Source organism: Garra rufa, chromosome 21 (genome assembly GCF_049309525.1).
Source record: "Garra rufa chromosome 21, GarRuf1.0, whole genome shotgun sequence".
In the NCBI taxonomy this organism is placed as follows: Eukaryota; Metazoa; Chordata; class Actinopteri; order Cypriniformes; family Cyprinidae; genus Garra; species Garra rufa.
Genome location: NC_133381.1, coordinates 33706917 through 33728774, shown reverse-complemented (window position 1 = coordinate 33728774; position 21858 = coordinate 33706917). Strand labels below are relative to the sequence as shown.

General features: G+C 36.9%; 1 protein-coding gene across 1 annotated transcript in view; it reads left to right on the top strand.

Annotated features, from left to right (window-relative positions):
• The window catches only part of LOC141295397 (unconventional myosin-VI-like), an 86010-nt gene that overhangs the window by 22165 nt on the left and 41987 nt on the right, over window positions 1–21858 (top strand). Inside the window, exons 6-16 of the mRNA XM_073826603.1 lie at window positions 84–189; window positions 1603–1658; window positions 1758–1855; window positions 1931–2095; window positions 2448–2528; window positions 8275–8455; window positions 11141–11285; window positions 15677–15834; window positions 17604–17695; window positions 17955–18027; window positions 19156–19283. Of these exons, the coding sequence (XP_073682704.1) occupies window positions 84–189; window positions 1603–1658; window positions 1758–1855; window positions 1931–2095; window positions 2448–2528; window positions 8275–8455; window positions 11141–11285; window positions 15677–15834; window positions 17604–17695; window positions 17955–18027; window positions 19156–19283 (1283 nt within the window). The remainder of the gene's footprint in view (window positions 1–83; window positions 190–1602; window positions 1659–1757; window positions 1856–1930; window positions 2096–2447; window positions 2529–8274; window positions 8456–11140; window positions 11286–15676; window positions 15835–17603; window positions 17696–17954; window positions 18028–19155; window positions 19284–21858) is intronic.

Below are 21858 nucleotides of genomic sequence, written 5' to 3'. Positions count from 1 at the left end.
GTCTTTTGTAGTTATTTTTTTAGATTGCAACAATGTTGACAGCGATTTCAACAAATGTCTGTCTCTTTCTGTCTCTGTCTCAGCGGATAAAGCCTACAGAGACATGAAGGTTCTGAAGATGAGTCAGTCCATTATTGTGTCTGGTGAATCGGGTGCTGGAAAAACAGAAAACACAAAGTTTGTTCTCAGGTATGATAACTGCCTGTTCATGGAATGACGAAAACACTTCAATTAATATTTCTCACATGCATACAGGGTCCAAATTTAGTCATTTTTGTCACACCTGGATGAATTAGGACAATATTTCTTAAAACAGAGTTCGTGCTTGAAGTACTTGAATTTGACTTTTTGAAATTTAAGGCCTGGAAAACCATTGAAAATAGCCATATTCCTGAAGAGGTACTTGAAAAGTGCTTGAATTATTTAAAGACAATGTACATATGAAATAAGTATTTAATTTCGTCAATAAGCACATCTTTTCATGCAAAATTCACCAAATTCAAAAAACATCATACCTTATTTGTTTTTTTTCCGTTAATGTCAGAAATCTAGCGAACTAAGCAAGTAGTAGTACTGACAGTTTCGTGTAAACATGGCTAAAGAGGAACAGATGGACCAAATCAATTGAGTCACTTACACTGGAACTGGCAAAAAAAACTGATCATATTAAATGAGTCATTCACTTTCGAATTTTGACATCGCTTTTAAAATTTTTAAAAAGCACGTAGTGATGGGTGAAACGGAGCTTTTCAAAACTAAAATTATTTACCGTTTAGAAAAGTTCCAATCGAATCATTTCTTTCAGATCAGCACTTTAAATCTTATGTGAACCCGTGAATAATTTGATTTAGATCTTTGTGTATTGCCAATCATTTGATTCAGATGGGAATGGGTTCATGAATCATTTCGAGAATTGAATGATTTATTTGTGCCATTTTTTATTAGTTTATTTGTATTTATATTCTCTCTTTCTAGAATTTGAAATAGAAGAAATTGTTTAATAAGTGAGATCTGATCAAACCAGATCTGAAGTTCTTGAAAATCAAAAAAGTAGAGCTTGAAAAGTCCTTGTAAGTCCTGGAATTTCATTTTACAGTATCTGTACGAACCCTTAAAAAGATATTGAAAACCCATTGTGGTTTTCATTTTTGTGACTTGATATGAGGCTTACTCCACATGTTTCACTAAATCTTGAAAAAAAAAATGAATCACACATTAATATATAATAAGCAAGGGTGCATTAAAGGGATAGTTCATTAATTACTCACCCTCATGTCATTTTAAACCTGTAAGACCTCTGTTCATCTTCAGAACGCAAATTAAGATATTTTTGATGAAATCCGAGAGCTTTCTGTCCTTACATAGACTGACACTGAATAGAGGAAATTGTTGAATTAAGTTGTATTTTGGTTGAATAAAGGTTGAACCACTGATGTCACATGGAATATTTTAATGATGTCTGACTTTTTACTACCTTCTGGGCCTTGAACGTGTCAGTTGCACTGGTCAAAAGTCAGTTTTTAATCCAAAAAATGCACATTGCTCCATTGATTCAATGTTTTTTTTTTACCATGTCTTAATACTGTATCTGTTTAATTTCAGGTATTTAACCTCAACCTATGGAACAGGTCAAGATATAGATGAGAGGATTGTTGAGGGTAGGTTCTCTAAAGACAATTTGAACTGGTGGTGTCTAGTAGTGTTTGGTTTTTGCATACGATGCAAAATGCGTTTGTAAATATGTCTGTTCCGTGCAGCCAACCCCTTGCTTGAAGCTTTTGGAAATGCAAAGACGGTCAGGAACAACAACAGCAGCCGTTTTGGAAAGTTTGTGGAAATTCACTTTAATGACAAGGTAAACTTTCTCTTATTTTGACGACTAGAGCGTGATGGCTGTAAGAGTTACTAATCGTGTTCATCGTGTCTTCAGAATGCGGTTGTGGGTGGATTTGTCTCGCACTATCTGCTGGAGAAGTCTCGGATTTGCATGCAGAGCACAGAAGAGCGAAACTATCATATATTTTACAGACTTTGTGCTGGGGCATCGGAGGACGTCAGGAACATGCTTCATCTCAACTCTCCAGACAACTTCCGGGTCAGTTTCCTGTGTAATTGTGTGTGTCAGGAAACTGGAAAGCATTTTACAAAACTTCGACACACTGTTTTACAGGAAACTTTGAGACTCATTGTTATAATTGGTTCAAAGTGGAAAGCAATCTGACAACCGTGACCATAGCAAACAGACTGTATCAAAGCACACAACTGCTGAAGAAAGAGCATTTTGTCAAAACAAATAAAATCCAATAATTCCTTTAGGAATTTAGGTTATATGATTTCAGGCCCTTGTATACAGTGAAATGTTGATGCACCACTAGATGGCATATTTGCTTTACAATGAGTATTAATGTATTTTAACTTCCCTCATTGTGTGTTTGTGTTTCCCTCAGTATTTGAATCGTGGCTGCACCAGATACTTTGCAAACAAGGACTCAGATAAACAGATCATGCAAAACAGGAAAAGTCCTGAGGTACGTAGAATCATTGATTTATGGTTTAGTGACATGATGAGTCTGTTTTCTCCTTCCTAAACATTTGTGGCGAATCTGAAGTAATAAACAGCCCGAAGCTGAGGTGTAGTAAAGATTTCAGATTCATTTTTGATGTGTAATCAAATCCCTGCTATTTTCTTTGTTCGTGTAGTAAAATTTAAGACTAGAGGACATCTTGAATTAACAGACCTTGACCACAGTCAGAATCTCTAAAGTTGCAAAATAACCGTTTTGCCTCAAAAAGAATTAGTTTCCCTCAGAAATTAGTTCACATCTTTGATGAATTATGTAAAGTGTAATAAATTCCAGCGATGTTGTGTTGTGTTTGCACACGGCCCTCTCTGGAGACCGAGCCCATCAATTGATGTTATTGTTATCAAGGGCCATTATTATAAATCACCTTTGTGTTGAATCCCTCTGGAGGTGATGAGATATTCATTAGCTGCTGTTTCTGTTGGTGCAGGAGTTCATTTGCTAGCTCAACGCCGTCTGTTTCACTACAGTTTCAGATCTGAGATTAGTTTCATACCCCAAATTCGCAGATGGTACTTTTGTTGTTGTTTTTTCTCTCTTTTTTATCATCCTCGAACACTTGAATATCATGACGATGAGTTTGGGTCGGTATTTGGATATTTATGCGATCCATTTTTTATTCAGAATACACTGAGATTTGTCTTCGCTCTGGCTCTGGTCCAAAACCTATTGAGCAGTCTAGTGCCTATATAGGCAACAGCCTTTTAGGAATGCATCCTAACATTATAAGTGACTGATTTTAAACTCTTTACAAAGACAGGAAGTCTGCGCCACACAAACAGAACTCAAATTGACTTGACTTACAGATTTTAATCTATCCAGGTTCAAATCTACAGTCGTGGCCAAAAGTTTTGAGAATTACATAAATATTGGATATTGGAAAAGTTGCTGCTTAAATTTTTATAATAGCAATTTGCATATACTCCAGAATGTTATGAAGAGTGATCAGATGAATTGCATAGTCCTTCTTTGCCATGAAAATTAACTTAATCCCGAAAAAAACTTTCCATTGCATTTCATTGCTGCTATTAAAGGACCTGCTGAGATCATTTCAATAATCGTCTTGTTAACTCAGTTGAGAATGTTGACGAGCACAAGGCTGGAGATCATTTTGTCAGGCTGATTGGGTTAGAATGGCAGACTTGACATGTTAAAAGGAGGGTGATGCTTGAAATCATTGTTCTTCCATTGTTAACCATGGTGACCTGCAAAGAAACGCGTGCAGCCATCATTGTGTTGCATAAAAATGGCTTCACAGGCAAGGATATTGTGGCTACTAAGATTGCACCTAAATTAACAATTTATAGGATCATCAAGAACTTCAAGGAAAGAGGTTCAATTCTTGTTAAGAAGGCTTCAGGGCGTCCAAGAAAGTCCAGCAAGCGCCAGGATCGTCTCCTAAAGAGGATTCAGCTGCGGGATCGGAGTGCCACCAGTGCAGAGCTTGCTCAGGAATGGCAGCAGGCAGGTGTGAGCGCATCTGCACGCACAGTGAGGCCAAGACTTTTGGAAGATGGCCTGGTGTCAAGAAGGGCAGCAAAGAAGCCACTTCTCTCCAAAATAAACATCAGGGACAGATTGATCTTCTGCAAAGAGTATGGCGAATGGACTGCTGAGGACTGGGGCAAAGTCATATTCGCCGATGAAGCCTCTTTCCGATTGTTTGGGGCATCTGGAAAAAGGCTTGTCCGGAGAGGAAAAGGTGAGCGCTACCATCAGTCCTGTGTCATGCCAACAGTAAAGCATCCTGAGACCATTCATGTGTGGGGTTGCTTTTCATCCAAGGGAGTGGGCTCACTCACAATTTTGCCCAAAAACACAGCCATGAATAAAGAATGGTACCAAAACACCCTCCAACAGCAACTTCTTCCAACAATCCAACAACAGTTTGGTGAAGAACAATGCATTTTCCAGCACTATGGAGCACTGTGCCATAAGGCAAACGTGATAACTAAGTGGCTCTAATGTTGAAATTTTGGGTCCATGGCCTGGAAACTCCCCAGATCTTAATCCCATTGAGAACTTGTGGTCAATCCTCAGGAGGCGGGTGGACAAACAAAAACCCACTAATTCTGACAAACTCCAAGAAGTGATTATGAAAGAATGGGTTGCTATCAGTCAGGATTTGGCCCAGAAGTTGATTGAGAGCATGCCCAGTCGAATTGCAGAGGTCCTGAAAAAGAAGGGCCAACACTGCAAATACTGACTCTTTGCATAAATGTCATGTAATTGTCGATAAAAGCCTTTGAAACGTATGAAGTGCTTGTAATTATATTTCAGTACATCACAGAAACAACTGAAACAAAGATCTAAAAGCAGTTGAGCAGCAAACTTTGTGAAAACTAATATTTGTATCATTCTCAAAACTTTTGGCCACGACTGTAGTTCCAATCTGTTTAAGTCGAGACATAAGGAATACTTAAAATTCACAGGTCCAAATCTCCTCTGTTGAAAAAAAAAACAGCATATGCTGATTAGGAATGTTTTGAAGCATGGCAGCTGGTCCTGAACTGGTTATAAGATGGTTATGAGCTGGTTTAAGCTGGTCATGTGCTGGTCCTAAAATGGTCCTAAACTCAGGACCAAAACATACCTAACTTGCATGTGCTGCTTTTTTCAACAGGGTCTACTCTTTGAATTGAGATTACTATCCTATCTCAACAGCCATTTATGAGTAATGTATGTTTATATTAAACATTTAAGATAAGCTTTTAAAGTCTCAGTGTCCTGGACACCAATATTTTAACGACTCATAAAAGATGAATCACTGTATGGCTATCTGAGATTTCGGTTAGTATTTTTGTATTAGTATTTTTCAGTAGTATTACAGCACACCGCGAGTGTATTTTCGTACCATTTATTCTTTGCTTTTGGCTTCTGATGGAGCATCTATACCCAGAAATGGTCACATGTGGCCTAAACAAGCATATAGTTTTGTAAATTTGCAAATTTATTTGTGATAATTTTCAGATTCGAGTAAGAATTCAGGGTATATATGATTTTTGTTCAAGAGTGCATTCTGACACAAAATCTGACACAAAATTGTCATGACAAAACTGCTCAATTGCATATTTACAGAAGAAAGTAAAACTATATTAAAGTATTTTTATTAAATAATTATAAATAACTCAATTACATAATTACAGGCATGTTTCTAGTTTTCAGAGTTTTCAGGTCTAGAAATCATACTTTTAAAATGACCTCACACAATATATCCAGGTTTACTGTACATAAGACCCTTGGTTCATGATTAATATTACAGTTTATGAGGGTTCAAATTATAAATGCAATGTAACCTTATTTAGTATTATTTATTTATTTATTTTTTTACTTTTTTAACATTTGTTTTGACATTAAAATGCTACCTGTGTAGGCTTTGGAACAGAGCACTACTTTTCTATCCATTTTGTTTATATTAGTAGTTTTCTAACCAAATATTATGTGTCTTTGCCTTCCCTGATCTTTTTAAAATTCAGGATCATAAGGTGATGTTTTACCAGTTGGCCTTTCTGAATGCTTTTTATGCTTTACATTCTTCGCTTTTCTGGGTTTCTGTGCATGAAATTGGTTATTAGTATGTGGATGGGTCTGCAGGCTAATATGCATGAAGCTTCCTGTGTGTGTGTGTGGGGGGGGGAGTATTTTTGTGAGGTGTGCTTGTTGTTATGGGTATCAAACAGCATTTAAGGTTTATTGTGGTCAAGAGTTGTGTGATCTGCTTCATCATCAGACTGCAGATTATCAGTACATCAGTGAATAAAAAATTGTCATCATTTACTCACCCTTGTTTCCTTTAAACACACACACATTTTTAAAAAATGTTTATGCTGTTCTTTTCCACATAAGATGAGCATGAATGCTTTATTCATCAAAAAGAAAATAATTCAAGCTTAGAACAAAGGGTGATTAGTTGATGAAAAGATTAGATTTTTTTGGAAGGTGACAGTAATTGAGAGCAAAAAAAAAAGAAGTGCTGGCACACTCTGACCCTCAGGTGTGGTTTGTTTTCTTTTCCTCCTCCTTTTAATCAGAGATCTACAGTATGTCACAAAAGTGACTACACCCCTCACATTTCAGCAACCATTTTAGTGTATCTTCTCAAGCGCCAATACTATAGAAATTAAACTTGGTTATTTTAGAGTAGTCAATGTGCAGCTTGTATAGCAGTATAGATTTACTGCCCCCTGAAAAATTACTCAACATACAGCCATTGTGGTCAAAATTGCTGGCAACAAAAGGGAGTACACCCTAAGTGAACTTGTCCAAAGTGTCAATAATTTGTGTTAGCACCATTGTTATCTGGCACTGCCTTAATCATCCTAGGCATGGAATTGACCAGAGCTGCACAGGTTGTTGCTGGGATCCTCTTCCACTCTTCTATAATGACATCTCAGAGCTGCTGGATGTTAGACACATGGTGCTTCTCCACCTTACACTTGAGGATGCCCCACAGGTGCTTAATAGGGTTCAAGGTATTCTTTATTATCCCCGAGGGGCAATTTTTTATGCAGCCAGCAGAGAGAGTATAAGTAGACAAAATACATAAACATAACAACAACGTAAAGGCACGCCAACAACAATGGACATAAACATAACCCCATTAATAAAAAACAACAACATAAAAAATATAATAATAATAAAAGGCATCATGTTTTGCCTCTGAATGTACATCCTTGAATCTCATGCAGCACCTTGACTTTAGCAAGACACAGTTTTCTTGGTACTCCTCACCAGGGCACCGTCACACATGCTGGACACTATCTGAGCCAAACATGTTTCTCTTATAGTCTCATCAGACCACAGGACATGGTTCCAGTAATTCATGCTCTTGGACAGGTTGTCTTCAGCAAACTGTTTGCGGGCTTTCTTGTGAGCCAGCTTCAGATGAGGCTTCCTTCTGGGACAATGCCTATGCTAACCGACTTGTTGCAGTGTGCTGCTCATAGTCTGAGCACTGACAAACTGACCTTCTGCAAACTTTAAAGCAATGCTGGCAGCACTCATGCATCTGTTTTTTGAAGCCAGGTTCTGCATCTGAGGCACAGAACGAGTGCTCAATGAGTGCTCAACCTCTGTATGACCCTGGCTACTGTACCACTCATTTTCAGGGTGTTACTGAACCTCTAATAGCCTTGGCCATCTTTTTGGAGAGCAACAATTCTAACTCTCAAATCCTCAGAGAGTTCTTTGCCATGAGATGCCATGTTGAACATCCAGTGGTCAGTATGAGAGAATTGTACTTAAAGCACCTGATTTTAGCTGGTTTAATACAAGATACACAACTTTGTATGGTCTTCTCAAGCAAACAAAAACATAAACATGATGAATAGGACATGTGGCTTTGTATGGTTAAACAACATATTGCTGTTATCACTTTTTTGTTGTTGCCAGCTATTTTGACAATAATGGTTGTATGTTGAGTAATTTTCAGAGGCCAGTAAATCTATACTGCTATACAAGCTGCATATAGACTACTCTAAAATATATCGACGTTTCATTTCTATAGTATTGTCGCTTGAGAAGATATACTAAAATTGTTGCTGAAATGTGAGGGGTGTACTCACATTGGTGAGATACTGTAGATCTGTAAGCCCTCCAGTATACATTTCTTATCTCTAATTTCAGCTGCAGTGCATGTATGGATAGTGTTGATTCTGCAAGCATGTGTCTTGATGATCCATTGTGTCTGTAGCATGGGAAAGTGGGTGCCCTGAAGGACCCTCTGCTGGATGACCTAGGAGACTTCAACAGGATGGTGACGGCCATGAAGAAAATCGGCCTGGATGACACAGAGAAGCTCAATCTCTTCAGAGTGGTGGCTGGTGTCCTTCATCTCGGCAATATCGACTTTGAAGAGACAGGAAGCACCTCTGGTACCAAGAAAAAATACTTTCATGAAAGATTTAATGTCCTAACCCAGCATGATGCGACAAATTTCAAGCAATTTGTATCCTGCATAAAGTGACAAAATCACAACTAATCAGAACATATTTGATGTTTCATATGCAACCAGTGAGATTTCACTCTGTATCCATTGCTTCAAAGCAGAACTAGAAACCAAACGGCTGATAAAATGTCTCGTGTTGGTTGCAGTTAGGCTGGTTAGGACAAAAAAGGGATGGGATTTATCGATCGTTGCTTTGTCATGTCATGCTTGGTTTAGAAGTATTTGGTTTCTTTCAGGTTAGGAGACTTCAAAATACTAGCAATTTTGCTTTTATACAGAATTTGCACCATCTGCGTTCAGTCAGGGAAGAAATTTTCACTGATGTCTGAAGTGTTATTTTATTATTTTTCGAGCTCACGCTCATGTTCTCCTCATTAAACTCCCTCACACACACACACACCACACCCACCCCTCCTCCAGCTCAAAAGACCTCATTAGAGAGCTGCTGTGGGGGTAACAGGGCTCTTTCTAGTGTTGCCAGACATGCATCCAGGATTTGTTTTCCTCTTCTGATGAAGGTACAACACCTTTTACCGCTCTGGCCTGCTCCAGTTCTTTGCTCACAATGGAGCTGGTGTCCTGAGATACCATTCAGCTGGAAAAGACGCAGCCTGATGTTACAGAGGTCTTTCAGGAGACCTGAAGACTATTATGTATGAGCACATATTTTTGAAAAGGGCTGATATATGATAGGAGATTGAAGTGGTGTGCTTTTATACATTTGTTTGCACACTTTGAGCTCTTAGATGAGTCAAAGGCACTTTTTTGGTATCTTTTATTTTTAATCTTCTTTCAGGAGCATATTTTTAATGTATTAACTAAAATTCTTTTTGATTTTTGTTTTTGGAGGCATAAATTTAAAAAATGGCACAGTGATACAACTGTCATGATATAAAGAAAAAAGCCTAAAATAATGAGATTCTTGTAAAGAGCTTGGCATAATCTTTTATTATGTGGAGAAGAGGGGGGAAACCGTGAAACAGTTTTATATAAAATATAAATATTTTAAAAATTCATTTTATGAGACCAAATTGCAAAAACATGCTGATAATAAAATAAAATAATCAAAAATAAAACAACAACTTAATAATATGAAGGACTTCTTGTCTGTGTCAAAATCAGTGTCAAAAACACCTTTTAGTACATGACAAGGTTAGGTCAGCTTTTCAAATGTCATGTGGTACACATTATATACATATACATTTAAATTATATTTAAAACCTTTTTGAATAATAGCTAAATAAATGATGAGAAGAGTCATTTTTTATTTAGGTGGAAAAACTGAAACAATTTTATATAAAATAGTATAATATTTAAAAAAACCTGAAAGTCGTGTTATGAGACCAAATTGCAGAACCATGCTGAAATTGAATTTAATGTAATTTAATTTAATTTGACATTTAATTTAATAAAAAAAAAATAAAAAAAATAGAAAAAAATAAACAACATAACATAAAGGAATTCTGTGGACATTTTTAGAACATAAGGTTACTTTAGCTTTTACAATGTTATGTGGTAAAAATTATATATATATACACATGTATACATACATACATACATGCATACATACCTTTTTTAAGTAGCTTGGCATAATTATTTATTATGTGTACAAAAGTAATGTTTTATGAAGTGTTTTATGAAACAATTTAATATAAAATATAAATATTTAAAAAAAACTTGAAATTCATGTTGTGAGACCAAATTGCAGAAACATGCAGATAATTAAATAATAAAAAAATACATTAAATTAAAAATAAATTAAATAAAATTTAATCTAAAATAAATTAAATTAAATAAAAAAACAGCAATATCATAAAGGACTTCTGTGGACTGTAATGTCTGTCAAAATCAGTTCTTCAAATATCGGATATTTTGACCTTTTAGGACATGAAAAGGTTAGTGCAGCTTTTAAAATGTCGTGTGGTACAAATGATAACATTATATATATATATATATATATATATATATATATATACATATATATACATACATACATACATACATATAAATATATATATATATATATATATATATATATATATATATATATATATATATATATTTCAATTATATGTAAATCCGTTTTGAAAAATAGCTAAATAAATTATGGCACAGTGATACAACTGTCCTAATATAAAGAAAAAAGCCTCCTTAAAATAATGAAATTCATGTAAAGGAAACTTTTTTTTTTGTAGCTTGGCATAATCTTTTATGTGGAGAAGAGGGGAAAAAACAATGAAACATATGAAATATTTAAACAACCTGAAATCCATGTTATGGGACCAAATTGAAGAAACATGCTGCAAAAAAAACAAAACAAAACAAAAATTACTTTAAATTAAATTTAAAAAACTCCGTAATATAAAGGATAAACTACTTTTAAACCAAATGAAACCAACATAAATGCAACAACAAAATTAAACCCTTTGTCTTAGTGTATAATTGACCCTGATATATTTTGATTGAATTATTCAACAGGGGAATAGGCCAACAGCTTTGAAAGCATCAATACATTGAAACATTAAGAAACCTCTGTTGTCTAGACGCAGCACGAGAAACATGATGAGCCACAGTTTAAAGATGACCATTAAAAATTTGCATCTGGTTTCAGGTGGCTGCATTTTAAAAAAACAGACCAGTCAGACTCTGGAATACTGCGCAGAGCTCCTAGGCCTGGATGAAGACGACCTTAGAGTCAGTCTTACCACCAGGGTCATGCTCACCACTGCAGGGGGCGCCAAAGGCACAGTCATCAAGTAAGTGACCCCGCATGATCACATCTGCTCAGCCGCTGACCCTCGGCAACCTGATTTGTTTTATTTCTCTGTTCGCGTCCAAATGATGATCAAAACATGACCATAAAAAATCACCTGCTTGGTATTTTCTGCACTCCCTTCACATCTCAATCATTCCCTCAATGCGAAACGTCTTCTAGTATTACATTTCATCATTTCACCCCATTCGCATTGGCATAACTGTTAAATGAATCCTCCGCTCGCCTGCTCGCAGACGAGAGGAGCGCTGAAAATAGCTAATCGCAGCTTTTCCATTAGAGATATGGTCAGTATAATCAAATGTGGCATAGACTAAATTGGCTGAGTCTAGTTGCCATCCAAAGTCTTCTGCATTTAAACGGACGTATTTCTTTTTATTGATTACGTAAGAGAGAAGGCCTTTCACGACTAGGCTTGAGGTATCAAGCAGCTTTTCCCACACTGCTGGTTAAAGATAAGACTCAGGTTTGCAATTTTGTGAAACAAAAGCCCAATTCTTCTCAGCTTTCACCATGCAAAACCCACAGTCCAATTACTGCTCATGCCAGGAGAGAGGAATTGGAAAAACTCGATTGCCTTCATTGAATCGTACCCTGGGTTCTTCGTCGCCCAGGTGGGGTTTTATATTCTGCGGTGTCTGAATGATAGGCCAGCGCTCGGTGGATTAATATTTAACCAAGCACAGATGCTGGACTGGGAGTGTTTGCACTGCATGAATAATGGATGTTTGTCTGAGGGAGTGGCCTGGGGTCTTTTAGGTATGATGAGAATCAAAGTCGCGAGAGGTTTCGCTGCCCTCCTCATTTGACTGCGAACAGATGCACGACCACGTACATATGCAATATGCGTTTTATGGAAAATTATGGAGACTGTATTCAAACAAGGCTAGGCTGACCCTTGCAATTCACACCGCTAGACATCGGAGAGGGCAGCAGCTTGTGCCTGACAGAGCTTCATTTCAACGGCGTATTGTGATTCCTAAAAATCTGTTAAACGTAACAAAGCAGGTGACATTGAGAAGGAAGAGCGCCACAGCCTCTCGACACGCACACTACGGAGGGAATACACTAATAGCATAAAAGCGAGTTAATGAAAAGCAATCTCGCAGACTGGAGATCGTAGAGATTATTGTGAGCCAGGTCCAGCTTTTATTAACTGCGCAGGCAATAAGAGTCACACAGCAGGTATTCCCACAGCGGGACGGTGCCGTCGAGAGAGAGCGAGAAGGTTTTATCATCCAGTTCTGGAGTTTCAGTTCGCCGGTATCCGTACGCCTCCTGAGGATAGTGGGGGAGCCGCTGTGTCTCGTGATTATGAGCTGCTTTGCTTTAATAAGCGTGTGTTATAGAGATTTATTGTGTTTTCGTGTAATATCGCCGGGCTGCTGCATTTCAAGCCCTTTAAGCTTCACCGGGATTTCAAGCGCTGTTTGTTTTGCGTGTATACATTTATCAAAGTTACCACTGCAAAATAAGTATGAATGGAACCTTTTCCCTGTACTGTTTTCAGTTTAATTATGCAATTAATCTACAGGAGGACCATTAAGTCGTTTTATACACTTTTAAAAGTCGACTAGGCCTTTTAGACCCAGTTATTTGCATACTATAAACATATTTTCTTGCATACACTACCAGTCAAAAGTTTTTGGACAGTAAGATTTTTTAATGTTTTTTAACCTTTTAACTGTCACCACCTAACTATTACAATCCTAATATAATCATGACAAACTATATATCATTGAAAAGGTCTAAGACTCCTAAATACAGTGCCCTCCACTAATATTGGCACCCTTGGTAAATATGAACAAAGGTGGCTGTGAAAATAAATATGTATAATTTATCCTTTAGATCTTTAATTTAAAAAAATCACAAAATTCTTACCTTTCATTGAAGTAAAACAATGGAAACTGGGGGGTGATCTCATTATGAAATATTTTTTTTTCCTCTAGTTCTCTCTAGTGGCCACAATTATTGGCACCCCTGGAAATTTGTAAAATGAAATAAAATATCTCTGAAGTATATTCCTATTCATATTACATTTTTTTTAGCACACCAGGGTGGCTAGGAGTATAAAATTGTCCAGCCGTGACTTTCTGTTCCACTGGATTGTAAATATGAGGAACACAAAGGCCAAGTTCCCTTAATTATCCATCACAAGGAGTAAAACCAAAGAATGTAGTTCTGATGTGGAGAACAACTTTGTTGAGCTTCACAAAATAGAAAGTGTCCAAAATCCCTATTTCCACCATTAGGGCAATAATTAAGAAGTTCCAATCAACTGAAGATATTACAAATCTGGCTGGAAGAGGACATGTGTCTATATCGTCCTAATACACAGTGAGGAGAAGATGTTGAGGGGCCAAAGACTCTCCAAGGATCACAGCTGGAGAGTTGCAGAGATTAGTTGAGTCTTGGGGTCAGACAAACAGCCCCTACATCACCACATGTTGTTCCAGAGGGTTTCAAGAAAAATCTTCCTCACTCACCCATAAACAATCTCCAGCATATTCAGTTGTCAGACACGACTGCAACTTCAAACAGGACTGGCTTCTATGGTCAGATGAAACTATAAAATTTGCTTTTTGGCAACAAACCCACCAGATGGGTTTGGTGCAAACAGGGATAAAAAAAGCTGCTGGGTCTTTAATGTTGTGGGCCGATTTTTCTGCTGGAGGTCCTGGACATTTTATTCAGATACATAGCATTATGGATTCTGTCAAAAACCAATGGGTAAAAAAAATCTAAACCTGACTGCCTCTGTTAGAAATCTTATATGGGCTGTGATTCGATCTTCCAGCAGGACAGTGTTCTAAAACAAACATTAAAATCAACACAAAAATGGATCTTGATGGATCTGGAGAGATTCTGTATGAAGAAATAGTCTCTCTCTTGTCTCATTAGACATTGTTAGAGAAAACTCAGAGCTGTTATCTTGGGAAAAGGGTGTTGCAATAATTGGGTGCCAATAATTGTGGCCAACGTGAAGTAGAGAAAAACATTTATTTCATAATGAGATTTCCCCCACAGCTTCCATTGTTTTACTTTAGTGAAAGGTTAGAAGTTTGTGAATTTTTTGAATGAAAGATCAAAAGGACTTATTTATTTTCACAGCCACCTTTGCTCATATTTACCAAGGGTGCCAATATTAGCGGAGGGAACTGTAGATATTTTACCACAGGTTTTTTGTTACAAATTATGAAGGAACAGTAATAGATTCATTTATAAAAAAAGAGTGCACCTCAAAAATCTACATCATAAAAGGAGTTCTGACCTTTCTGTCCCACCAAAAGTCTTTTTCCGTTGCCTTTTTTTCTATTCTGTTTTAGAAATGATCATAAATGAAATATCAAATGAAAGTTTAAAGTTCTTTAAGTTCTTTTGAAACCCATTTTAAAATCTGACATTACATTACCATGGAAATTGTATGTCAAAATCATATTAGAACATTAATTTGTTGATGAATTCTTGCATTTAAAGTTTGGATAGTGCGCTTACACGTTTATGTTTCAAAAGTAGGGATGACAGATAAAGGGTTAAAGAAGCCTTTCTGCTCACCAAGAGTACAGCAAAAGCAGTAATATTGTGAAGTATTTTTACTTTTTAATAGAACTGCTTTCTACTTAAATACATTTTAAAATGTAATTTATTCCTGTATTTAAACCTGAAAAAAAAAAATGTGCTCAGCAGTTTTCAACATAATAATATTAATAAATGTTTTTGAGCAGCAAATCAGAATATTAGAATGATTTCTGATCACAGGAATAAATTACAGTACAACAAAAGTCTTAGTGAGCAGAGGAGACTTACTGTCCAAAAACTTTTGACTGGTAGTGTTGTTTTAGAAATTTTAGTCCTTAGGGAACTTATGTAATTGTCATTTTTGAAATCAAACTTCTTTTCAGGTCTCAGCAAAGCAGAAAATTGTCCCAATTTACCTTTGTCCCCAAAATTACCTTTTTCCCCTCGAAAAACTAATTTTCTCTCATATATCGTTACCAAACATTTTCAGTGATGCTTAAATTTAGACTGTAACGGTTGTAATTATATTCGTTTGTCCTCTGTATAACTGTAGAAACACACTATTGTCAGGTTACATAAAGTCAGAGGAGATTTTTTAGCAGCCTTGAGCATTGCAATCATAATGGAATTGGGAGGAAAATAAATTAAATTTCGACTCAAATTATTTCTCGCTGGTGTCCTGCTTTCCCCTCAAGTGTTTTTTGCACATTTTGCTTAGAGTGGTAAAACGGCAACTGTCTTCTGAGTGCAAAGTTGGATGGAGTAAAAGAGAATGGACATGTATTGATGAGGCGGCATTAGCAGAAGCCCTGGCCCAGATTTTGACTCCTCCTGTCCCACTTTGCTCCTCTCCAGGGTGCCTCTGAAGGTGGAACAGGCCAACAATGCCCGCGATGCCCTCGCCAAAGCCATTTACAGCCGGCTCTTTGATCATGTGGTCAAACGGGTCAACCAGTGCTTCCCCTTTGATACGTCCTCCAACTTCATCGGCGTGCTGGACATCGCTGGCTTCGGTGAGCCCGAGTGATTGCCACAATGGACGGGTCACGTTGGTTTAACACTGAATGTCCTCGTTTACCTGTTTTCAGAGGCTCTTACATTTTCAAACATGTCAACCAGATGCATATGAGAAATCAGTCAACCCAGTCGAAATTTCTATCATACATATTTTTGTGACTACAAATTATATGTGACCCTGGACCACAAAACCAGTCACAAGGGTAATTTTTGTTAAATAAAATAGGCTTTCCATTGATGTATGGTTTGTTAGGATAGGACAATGTTTGGCCAAGATACAGCTATTGGAAAATCTGGAATCTGACGGTGTAACAAAATCAAAATATTGTGAAAATAGCCTTTAAAGTTGTCCAAATGAAGTTCTTAGCAATTCATATTACTAATCAAAAATTAAGTTTTGATATATTTTTACGGTTGAAAATGTACAAAATATCAGAACATGATCTTTTCTTAATATCCTAATGATTTTTGGCATAAAATAGAAATCAAGAATTTTGACCCATACAATGTATTTTTTGCTAATGCTACAAATATACTGTACTTGTGCTACTTATGACTGGTTTTGTGGTCCAAGGTCACAAATTACAAGCTTAACAATTTGAGTGATATATATTTAAGTGATATATATACTTTTTTTTTTTTTTATTAACATGAATTTCATGGTGTTTGAATGTACTTATTTGATTAGACACATAGATATAGTGCAGAATCTTAAATATTACTTATTTATTTAATGTTTTAATGATGATCAGTTTTAATTATTTTTTTTTTTTACATTTATGTAATTTTTTTAAATGTTTTATTTTTTAATTGCCACTGTATGTTGCGTACAAAACTTTTTCTGAGCTATTTTGACTAGTCTAAAGCTCTTAGATTCTTCTGAAATATTATTTTTTTAATAATAATAATAATAATAAATATTCAGAAAGATGTAAAAAAAAACGGCCTGACAATATTGTTTTTACATATTACTGTGTGATCTAATTCTTGTTTAATATTGACTAAACTACTTTTCTTTTAAATGTCCACTTAATCTTTAATATTTGGCCATTTCTTTATGACAGAAATGCTACAGCCACTGTAATTCCTTGTATATGTGGACATTGAAACATGTAAATTTAGACTTAGGTTAGCATATTTAGAAAGATATTGATGTATACTCTATTTGCATAGGTTTATAATATGCTGAGATGGAGTTTGAGACACTCCACACATGTAAATTATAACAGTTTGTGCGGAGCAGCATTTATTTATTTTTTTTAATCAAGTACTCGAAATGAATCGAGGAATCGTGACAGCCCTACTAAATATAATAATGATATACAAAAAATGCTAACAAATAAAGATAAAGAAATACACTTGCAATTAAAGTCCGTACCGTAACCCTGAAATACAGTGCATAGCTGTAATTTTTTTGGGGTCTTTATAAACCGAAATTATTTACCATGGTAATTGACTGCAACAGATGCTGACTGTCATTAGAGGTTAACTTATATGTAACCTGAAATATTCCATTAATGTTAAACTCTAAAATAACACATTGTGGGATATGACTCATTGAATATATAGACGATGAAATGATTCACTAGCTATTAGCTTGTCTTACGCAGAATAAAGTTTGAGAATCTGCAGTAGGATTAACGATAATTGGCTCTCGCTAACTCTCTATAAAACTATTTCTCTATAAAAGTGTAACTGTTAAATGCATTTAGAGATATACCTTGCACATGAATCATTAAATCCTTTTTTTTATATTCCCGTTCAGAGTATTTTGAGCACAACAGCTTTGAGCAGTTCTGCATCAACTATTGTAACGAAAAGCTGCAGCAGTTTTTTAATGAACGCATACTGAAAGAGGTGAGTCATCAGTGCTATCGGGATTTTTAGTATCGATCAGTGACTCATAACTATGCCCTTCTTTAAACTGACGCATGAAACCATTTCATGTATATTCTTCTTTCATTGCAAGCGCACGACAGTTCCGATTTAACGATTCCTGTTTAACTTCTTTTGCAACGCTCTTGTTCCAGCAGAATAAGATAAGCATTTTCCCACTTTCAGCAAAAATGATGCACTCTTATCTTGCGTTGTGTTTTTTTTTTTTTTCTCTTCTCAGGAGCAAGAGCTGTATCAGAGAGAAGGCCTCGGAGTGAATGAAGTTCATTATGTTGATAATCAGGACTGCATAGGTCAGTGTCCCTTTGGCTGTGAATAACAACGACCTTCCTCCATTCCATTCATTACGGGATGCACTATGGCCCATAGACGCCACCTTAAATATAATGAAGTCCTCCGCACATGGAAAGGCACTCTAAACCCAGCGTGAATGTAATTTCGTCTCAAATTGTGACCTTCAAGTTCACCTTCAAAAACTGTTCTAGTTATTTGTATACATCGCCATGTGTGTTAGTCTCCCGACAAAACATGGCAGAGATGAATATTCCAGCAGAAATCCATGCTGGGTGCCTGAGATAACACAGGAATGAATCCTGGGAGGAAACTCTCCCACTCTTGAAGTCTCTGGAGAGGGTTTAAGAGATAAGATGAAGAGCTTGCACTGTTTTAGTTTTTTGATGCCGGTTGAGCAGTGCAGTCTGACCCAACTCACCCTGTCAGAAACAGAAAGTCGGTTCAATCTCAGGACACGCGGTTAAATCTTCACCCGGTTCACTGAATGCAAATTCAGGTATCAGAACCAATGCCTTTAATCTTTTATTTTAACTCCTAAAGACTTATTCAAGATCTTCCTCATATGCATTGGAAAAGAAAGCACCTCGCCTTGTGTAAGTTTGCACAGTATGCTGGTGGCTTAACATAACATCTCGCATCTGATGCGGCGCAGAAAGTAGGCACACAACACCTGCATCGCAGATGTCACTTCTTTTCCGAAGGGAAAGCCTCGCTTTCCTTCCGCCAGCTCTGCTTTTCCTAATTCTCTCGATAGTGATGCAACACATGTCCTTGTGACTTCCAAATGGACTCGCAGGTCCTTTCCCTGCATGTCTCCTAATCAATCACCTCACATTTATACTCTGGTGTCTGCTCATGCAAATACATGACTGCGCTTGCGTCCGCACCTCTCTCACCTGTGCGTCTCAGATGAATTATGCATATGACGGAAGCCTTCGCACTGATTATCAAAAAGGTCCATGTGTGCCTTCAGACTTTGCATGCGCCCATTAAACTTGCTGAGTTCTACTTCACTTTGGATAATACCTTCTGCGAGGGGGATTGAATATATTAATTTACTATTCAGCTTGAATTCATTCACATGAAAAGTTTCTGTCGTCAGTCCCCAACTTCTCTTTGCTTTGCAGATCTGGTCGAGGCAAAGCTGGTGGGTATCTTGGATATTCTGGATGAGGAGAACCGTCTTCCCCAGGCCAGTGATCAGCACTTTGCAGAGGCGGTTCACAGCAAGCACAAAGATCACTTCCGTCTCACTGTAAGAAATGATTCGCTTCTTTTCCACAGCCACTACAGTATAGCGATGAAAAGCTTGAACTACCATCCTGCGGGATAGTTTCATACAGGCCCTCAGTAGTTCATAGTTTATCCTTGGTTCATTATATCTTGAAAGATTGTCAAAGAGTAGCTTAATATTTAGAGGAAGATGCCCCTCCACCTTTAATTTTCTTATTAACCGTAGATGTCACTGAATCTTGTGCTCTTATTCATCTTGAACATCAATATTTGAACTTTATTCTATCTACGGAATTTCGAGGGCAAATGTAATTCATTTAGATTTTATTGTTAAAGTGTATATACAGGTCCTTCTCAAAAAAAATTGCATATTGTGATAAAGTTCATTATTTTCTGTAATGTACTGATAAACATTAGACTTTCATATATTTTAGATTCATTACAGACATTTGAAAGTAGTTCTAGCCTTTTATTGTTTTAATATTGATGATTTTGGCATACAGCTCATGAAAACCCAAAATTCCTATCTCAAAAAATTAGCATATTTCATCCGACCAATAAAAGAAAAGTGTTTTTAATACAAAAAAAGTCAACCTTCAAATAATTATGTTCAGTTATGCACTCAATACTTGGTCGGGAATCCTTTTGCAGAAATGACTGCTTCAATGCGGCGTGGCATGGAGGCAATCAGCCTGTGGCACTGCTGAGGTGTTATAGAGGCCCAGGATGCTTCGATAGCGGCCTTAAGCTCATCCAGAGTGTTGGGTCTTGCGTCTCTCAACTTTCTCTTCACAATATCCCACAGATTCTCTATGGGGTTCAGGTCAGGAGAGTTGGCAGGCCAATTGAGCACAGTAATACCATGGTCAGTAAACCATTTACCAGTGGTTTTGCCACTGTGAGCAGGTGCCAGGTCGTGCTGAAAAATGAAATCTTCATCTCCATAAAGCTTTTCAGCAGATGGAAGCATGAAGTGCTCCAAAATCTCCTGATAGCTAGCTGCATTGACCCTGCCCTTGATAAAACACAGTGGACCAACACCAGCAGCTGACATGGCACCCCAGACCATCACTGACTGTGGGTACTTGACACTGGACTTCAGGCATTTTGGCATTTCCCTCTCCCCAGTCTTCCTCCAGACTCTGGCACCTTGATTTCCGAATGACATTCAAAATTTGCTTTCATCCGAAAAAAGTACTTTGGACCACTGAGTAAATAAGCTTTCCATTGATATATTGTTTGTTAAAATAAAACAATGTTTGTCTGAGATACAACTATTTGAAAACCTGGAGTCTGAGGGTGCAAAAAAATCTAAATATTGAGAAAATTGCCTTTAAAGTTGTCCAAATGAAGATCTTAGCGATGCATATTACTAATCAAAAATCAAGTTTTTATATATTTATGGTAGAAAATTGACAAAATATCTTTATGGAACATGATCTTTACTTAATATGCTAACGATTTTTGGCATAAAAGAAAAATCGATCATTTTGACCCATACATGGTATTTTTGGCTATTGCTACAAATATACCCGTGCTACTTAAGACTAAGATTAAGGTTTTGTGGCCCAGGGTCACGTATATGGTTCCATTGCTCTGCTGGTCCATAAATCTGGCACGATCAAAGTACTACTCTTCCAATATTCAAAGTGCAAATAGAGACCTAATTTTTCAAGCATGATACAGAGCTATCTACACAACTTATTATAGCACACATACTAATAACAGCCTAGATGATATGTAGCCTAATTTGCGCTCGGAGTCCCTCTCTAAATGCAGGGTATTAAAATTCCTTTTGAATGCGCGTGTGTGTTTTACTTTTGGTTTCGTTTTAACTATCGCGCGAAACTCTCGGCGACGCGGAGCGATTTTACAATACAAGAGATTACTTTAACAAAACCATTTGAAAGTGGGAGGACACAAACAGGATTTTGAAAAGTGTGTCCCCAGTGGAAATTATGCCCCTTTGTGAGTGGAATTCTGTCGCTGAGTTATCATCTGATCTGATGTGTTGGACAGTACATTGAGACAGAGCCGCCATGAATTGCATCTGACAGAATGTGCGCTGTGGCACCAAATATAGGATATTTCTTCAAAAGCAGATTGTAAAGACATTTTAATTGTCCAACATCAAAAATCGTCATATCACACACCAGTAACTGCAATGCAGTTTGTGCAGATCCGGAACAGAGTTTGGTTGAGAGAAAAAAAACGGCCGGTTCCTAGTTCAGCGGAGCGCAGTGTCAGTGACGGGGAGCGATTGACGGTTAATATCTCAAATCTTTATTAAATGTAATAAAGTGAAGATGAAGTTTAAATGGTTATGTAATGTTGGAGAGAACGGCTAACCTGTCACTGCATCAGCTCACAGCAGTCTGTGCAGTAATTAGGCTAGCAAAAGTTTTGTAAAATATAAATAAAATATAATTGGCTGAATCGTATAAATGCTGGATTAAGATCGTTTGGGGGGTCGAATCGAGATCGCGATCTTTTAACGATTAATTGTGCAGCTCTAAGCATAAGCCAACAATACATTGTGTGGTTCAAAGTTATACTTTTTTCTTATATGCCAAAAATCATTAGGTTATTAAGTAAAG